The sequence below is a fragment of the Herpailurus yagouaroundi genome, unplaced genomic scaffold, assembly GCF_014898765.1.
Source record: "Herpailurus yagouaroundi ecotype Mexico unplaced genomic scaffold, PumYag 77, whole genome shotgun sequence".
In the NCBI taxonomy this organism is placed as follows: Eukaryota; Metazoa; Chordata; class Mammalia; order Carnivora; family Felidae; genus Herpailurus; species Herpailurus yagouaroundi.
In genome coordinates, this window is record NW_024412388.1 from 9,403,541 (window position 1) to 9,410,055 (window position 6,515).

The 6,515-nt window shown below is 50.3% G+C and overlaps 1 protein-coding gene across 1 annotated transcript in view; it reads left to right on the forward strand.

Annotated features, from left to right (window-relative positions):
* The first annotated feature begins 515 nt into the window (after nucleotides 1–515).
* The window catches only part of AADACL4 (arylacetamide deacetylase like 4), a 24,137-nt gene continuing 18,137 nt past the window's right edge, over nucleotides 516–6,515 (forward strand). Inside the window, 2 exon segments of the mRNA XM_040461838.1 lie at nucleotides 516–2,186; nucleotides 5,670–5,886. Of these exon segments, the coding sequence (XP_040317772.1) occupies nucleotides 2,028–2,186; nucleotides 5,670–5,886 (376 nt within the window). The 5' untranslated portion in view covers nucleotides 516–2,027.

Consider the following 6,515-nt stretch of genomic DNA (forward strand, 5'->3'; position numbering starts at 1 on the left):
TATTGTCTGCTTGTTTGTTTAGTGACTTGGATGGACTATTTCAGTTACACGTGTTTCCCTCAGTGTGCAGTTCCTTTTTTTTATTTTTAATTTTTTTAATGTATATTTATTTTTGACACAGAGAGACAGAACATGAGTTGGGGAGGGGCAGAGAGAGAGAGAAAGAGAATGAGACACACACACACACAGAATCCGAAGCAGGTTCCAGGCTCCGAGCTGTCAGCACAGAGGCCGACGCAGGGCTTGGATTCACGGACCATGAGATCATAACCTGAGCCGAAGTCGGGATGCTCAACTGACTGAGCCACCCAGGCGCCCCAGCTTCTTCTTTTTTAAGTTTATTTATTTTGGCGGGGGGGGGGGGTGAGGGCAGAGAGAGAGGGAGAGAGAGAGAATCCCAAGCAGGCTCTGCACCATCAGCATGGAGCCGGATGCGGGCCTCAAACTCACAAACCGTGAGATCATGACCTGAACGGAAGTCGGACGCTTAACCCGCTGAGCCACCCAGGCGCCCCTCAAGTGTGCAGCTTCTGATGTCACTCCTCAGGGGGTACAGCGTCGGGCCGTGTACCATCAGCCTGGGATGACACTGTTTGCATTAGAGCTCTTTTTGACCTTCGCAGATCTCTCTGTTAAGCTACCTGCCTCTGTTAATTGCAGGCTAGTGAAGTAGTTAGTCACTAGCCCAGTAGCCCAGTAGCTCTCAACAGCACCCTGGGGCACAAATTGCCTCACAGGGTTCTGCAGGCTCAGCTTCTGTATTGGGGGTGGCTCCTCCAGTCCTCTAATCCCGTAGTGCATGTGGTTGCGTAGCTCCAAGCTTCCGTGGTGTAGACAGCTGCTCTAACCCCGGCTCCTGAGGTAGCTTTCCCTTTGCAGCCCCCTGGGGTAGTTTCATTTCAGAGTGCTCCCAGCAAGACACCACCCTGCGGAAGAATGGCTTTAAAACGGCAAGTTTGGAGCTGAGAGGCAATCAACTGATGCCTGGCAAAAACTCAGATGTCCAGCAGCAGCAGAAAGAATAAAAAGTTGTGGTGTATTCATACAGTGGCATGCTATCCAGGAAGGAGCATGGGTGAACCCATATACACGACGTGGAAGAGACATCCAGCACGACGCTGAGTGAAAGAAGCCAGACGTAAAGGAGTCCCCTCTGCGTGATTCTATTTATATAAAAGTCAGAAATCAGCCACATGAGTGTGGGCTGTTAAAGGAAGGACAGTGGTTGCCTTTGATGGGTTTAGTCATGGGCAGGGGGCGGTGGTGATGGGGAGAAGGGACCCCTAGTTGCTAGAGATGTACCGTATCCTGGTTTGGGTGCCGGTGTTTGGGTGCGTTCACTGTGAAAATTCTTCGAGCGGTATATTGCACGATTTATGCAGTCTTCCACAGGCATTTGTGTGCGTACGTTTATTTATAATAGGTAAGTAAGATTTGCTTGAAAAAGGATATTTGCATGCTCCTGTTCTTTGCCGCGCTATTGCCAATTCCTCAGCAGTCTGTCTCCTTTCAGAGGAGGGCACCGAGATGCAGAGAATAGAGAGAACTTATCCAAGGCCACTGAGCCAGTAAGCTGAAAAGGCGGGATTCAAACCCAGGCAGGCTGGCATCTGAGTAAGTCCTCTTGACTCTCGGCCCTGCTGCCTCTCCCCACAGCCTGGACTTGAATGGGGCCAGGGCGGTAACCTGGCATGAGATGTGCTTTGGCCAGCCCAACCATGCCATGGTGAGGAAAGCTGGCCGATTCTGCATGGGAAGGTGAGGCCACAGTGGCCTGCGCAACTATGTGAGGCCTTTCCCTTAGGGGTCTTGGACAAGACTGGTTTTCTTGGAGCTTTCATTGCTCAGAGAAATAGTCCCTCCAGCTCCCATTGGCCCTGTAAGATGCCATGTTAGCCCACTGAATCACGGCTAAGTCCAAAACCAGTGGGAGCAGAGAGAGAGCTGGTATAGCGGGTCCACGTTCCCCTAACACAAGTGTCCAAGCTCCTCTCTCTGGAGAGGCAGCTGCTAGCAACCTTGGGAGCATGCTCGTCTTGTGCCTGGTGCTCCTGTGCACCTTTTTTGTGGGAGTCTTCGTCTGGACTGTCCTCCAGCATTTCCTCACCGTAGATGTCCTCTCTACCTTGCAACATCCCGCCAAGTTCAGATTTCTGCATTGCCTGTTCTTGTGTGCTTTAACTTTGGTGAGTTTGCTCTCGGGCTCTGTAATGGGTTGGGTCTCCCTTCCTCTCTCCCCATAACTTGCCCCTCCTTTCCTCTTCAGACTCTCCCCAAGACATATTTTGTTACACTCTCTTTTGTGTCTGCAGCTCTGTTTCCCTCCTTCTTCACTTCCCTTCCTCTCTCTGCCCCTCCCTCCTTTTCTTCCTTCAAACACTTACTGAGCACCCGTCACCTGGCTGCTTTCTGAGGATTCTAAAAGGATTGCAGACCCAGCCCCTTCTTCTACAGGGTTTTCAGCCTGACAGGGAACCGAACCACCTTAAACCACAGCCTCTTTTGCCCTCTGCGCACTCAGCTGCCTGTAGGCTGTCTCCTCTGAATACAGTGTAGGCACATGGAAGGCAGGGACTGCTTTAACTACCTTTGCGACATTGGCCACAGGCACAGACCTGCCACCTGGTAGGTGCTTTCCATTTGCTGATCAAGACATAGGTGAATCTATCCAGCATGTCAGAGGGGTCATGCTGGCCAGGCTCTGAGCAGGGACTAGGGTTGGGGATAGGACGGCACATATTTAGAGCTGCAACAGGTTTGGAAACAAAGGCTTGGCATCTCGTAGGAGGCAGACCACTGGTTTTAACCCAATGTTCCAACCCCTGGGTGTTATCAGCCCAACAGTTCACACTGCTTACTTGGGATGGAGGGCAACTGTAGAAGGAGGAAGACAGAGGGCCTCACTTAGCTGATAGCAGAGTGGAAGGTAAGGAGCCCAGATGGTAGGCAGCCTGCCAGCATGTGCATCCCAGCTCTGGCTGTGCAATCTTGGGCAATGCACTTGACCTCTCTGTGTCTATTTTCCCATCTGCGAAAGGAAACAATGGTGTCCATCTCACCAGGATGGCAAAAGAATTAAATGACACGTGATAAGGGCTTCCTATGTTTGGTAAAGAAATAAAATATGTTTATGTGCTTCTGGAGTGTTCCACCATGGATGTGGATGACTCTTAGAGACATGAACACCTCTAGTTTATAATTTCAGAAGTGTTACTGACTCGAGGAGACAGGCTGAGGGCAAAACTCTCATCTCTGTTATTTTTCCTGGCCAGGCACTTCACTGGAAGTCGGTCTGTCTCAAACCAGTGTCTGCCATTGCACAGAATTATGGGCCAGTTTGAGACCCAGAAAAAACCAAGGCCTTTCCGACCTTGTTTTCTCCTAAAGAGTAGCCCACAAGCTGCAAGCACCTGCTGATGACCGTGGCTCTGGGGCACTCACAGGAGGCTCGCAGATGGACCTTGGAAGCAACACAGCCCGTTATTTTGCCAACAAGGTGGGCTTATTCAGGAAGAGTAGAGGAATTGCAATTGGGGACATGCAAGTTATGGCAAACCACCTGTGAGTCCAGAGATCAAAGGAGAGAAGCTTCTTTACAGAGAAGTGGAGGGAGGTGGGAGGGGCTGCTTTGAATGAAAGTCCATTGGAAGAAAGTGTGAGGTCAGGGAGGGGCAGTTTCTCATTGGCTGAGTTGTGGTATCTTCTTATTGGCTGAGCTTGTTGCTGGGCAAGAAGTTCCTTCCTTCCTCCTGTTGGCGGAGGCAAGCAGGCTTCTTCCGCCCACAAGGTGATGCAAGTCTTCTCGCTGGTCTCCAATCACGATGAGCGGCACCACTCGAGGGCTCCCCCTCTTCTTCCCAGAGGGTTTCCTTGTCCAGCTTCACGGCCCTGAAGGGGGAGCTTCGCTTGTGATGTCTCATCCTGATCCCTCCAGCGCTGGCTGGGTGCCCCCAGGACGCACTGCCCATCACGGGGTGTCCATGATGAAGATAATGATGTTCGGTGGAGGGAGACACACGGGTGACCACATCCATGTACTAAAGCCTTGAGGGGTTCTGAAGAAATCTGGGCAGGGTACTTAGGGCCTCCAAGGAGGCAGCAGCCATTGCTGTGAACAGGAAGATACAGGTCAGGGATGGCATCAGTCAATGAGAACATGGACTTGAGCTTGGATATGAAAGTCCGTTTGGTGTTTCTCCACCTGCTAGGCAGGTAGAAAGGCTTCCAGGAAACAATGTGAGCCACGGGTGAGTACATGGAGCATGGGGGAACTGCATTGGAGGAGGTGAGCGCTGGAGCCCATCTGAGCCGACAGGAGGCATCTTGACGTCAGGGTGCTCGGAGCTGAGCTGGCCAGTGAAGGTCCGAGCTGGCTCAGTACAGAGGCCTGGTGTCCTCAGATGTGGGCTAAGCAGGCCATCTCCAACCAGTTCCTCACCTCACTTTCCTCCAGCTCAAGCAGGGAAATGAAGGTTTTGTTTGGATTTCTCTTTGGAGAAATCAAAGCCTTGGATGTCTCCACGGAAGGAATGCACTGGGGCATCCCAGGGGACCTGGGACAAGACCCAGTGGGTGTGAGCAGGAGAAGGACTGGGGATCATGCTTGCCAGGACCCACCAGTGAGACACTCATCGTGAGTGGTCATATCTAATCCCCAAGATTCCTCCTTGGGCTGTGGACACCATTCTATTTTGTAAAGGAGGGAAATCGAAGCTCAGAGATGGTTAGTTTGGCGATAAGCTAAAACTTGAGTTCAGATCTTCCTGACTCCAGAATCCAAGCTCTTTCTGGTTTCGTGGTTGAGAACACATGTTCTGCATGTTACTCCTTGGCAGGCAGGGCACTTGACCTTGGTTTGCCTCAGCTCTCCCATCTACAAAATAGAGCTGATAACTCTGCTTGACTTAGAAGCATCACTGAAAAGTTTCATCCAGTTTATAACCACTTGGACCACTACTGCTCATAAATGATGCACTTCCCTTGGGACAAGGACACACTTAATGTGCGGTCCTTGGAAGAGATGATTCCAGTGGTTGGAAGGCAGTGAGTACATGCAACATGATAACTTGTAACTATATTTCATGATTTATTCAGACATTTGTTTGTTTATATCTAGAGTGACTATATTAGTTTAAAAACAATGGAATTTTGTACACATTTGGCAAATAAATGGCCATGTGCCATTGCACCCTTCTTCTGAGTCAACAGCAGGCATCCCTAATCCCATTACTTTCTTTTGTTGAACACAAACATGGCTTAAGAATCTGTCATGGCGCAGGCTCCGGGCGGGCAATGTTGGGTGTTGACCCAAGTGATGACCCTTTTTGCCATCTGAGGCTGGAGAGCCAAAGAGGAAGGTTGCCTGCCAGTTGCCTTGAACAATTGGCTTTGTTCAATTCAGTGCCCAACCATTCAGCCTAAACATGGTCAAGATCTTTGGCCAATTCATACCGTTATTCAATCAAGATCGTTTGGGAGGAAGTTCTGAAACCCAAACTCTCTATGTGGACACAATCCAGAGCCTGTCCTTCCTGATGAGCCTTACCCAGATGAGACAGATGAGAAACTGCAAAAACATCCTAGCAATTACAGGTGACAGGAGTCCTCTACGATCCAGATGGGTCCTGACCTCTCCTAATGTCTCCCTTTCTTTCTCTTACGCCTGACAGGGGAATATATTTGAGAGGCTGGGAATCTGCTCCAGGCCCAGATTTACCCAGTTATTGCATGGTTTTGTGAGAACAAAAAAGGATGCTAGACTTGTAGTGACTGACCTGTATTTTGGGACCATACCTGTGAGGCTGTTCCAATCCAAGGCAGAGTCCTCCAGCCCCTCGTGAGGCATCATCTTCTTCCACGGAGGAGGCGGGTTCATGGGGAATTTGGGTAAGGTGCTTCCCTGCAGCTTTGTAAAGGAAGAGCTTCATCTGTGTGTACAACTTGGCTCACCCTTCACTGAGAACCTTTTTAAGAGTAACTCAAAGGAATCAGTGGTTGGAGGCTTTTTAAAAAAAAAAAATTATTTATTTATTTATTTAGAGAGAGTGCAGGGGAGGGGCAGAGAGAGAGAGGGAGACAGAGTCCCAAGCAGGCTCCGCACTGTTAGCACAGAGCCTGACACGGGGCTTGAACACATGAACTGTGAGGTCATGATCTGAGCTGAAATCAAGAGTCAGGACGCTGAACTGACTGAGCCACCCAGGTGCCCCAGCGGTTGGAGATTTTTTATAGGAATCCCAGGCTGAGTGCTTTGGGCTCAAGTAAGCAGATGACACTCAATCTATGCGAGAAACGTTCTTTTCTGTACTATAATGGTCTTGGTCAAGGTGAGGCTAGTGCTGTGTCTCAGTGGGGCTTTCACGATGCTGGGGTGTTGACTGCTGTCTTCCCTCGCCACCCACAGCTTTGGCTTATCCGTTTTCTACCCACAGTACATCCCAAACCCATGCATCTCTCCCTGGCCCTGCTACACTACCATGATCCAAGACCCCATGTTCTCTCTTGCCTCGGCCCCC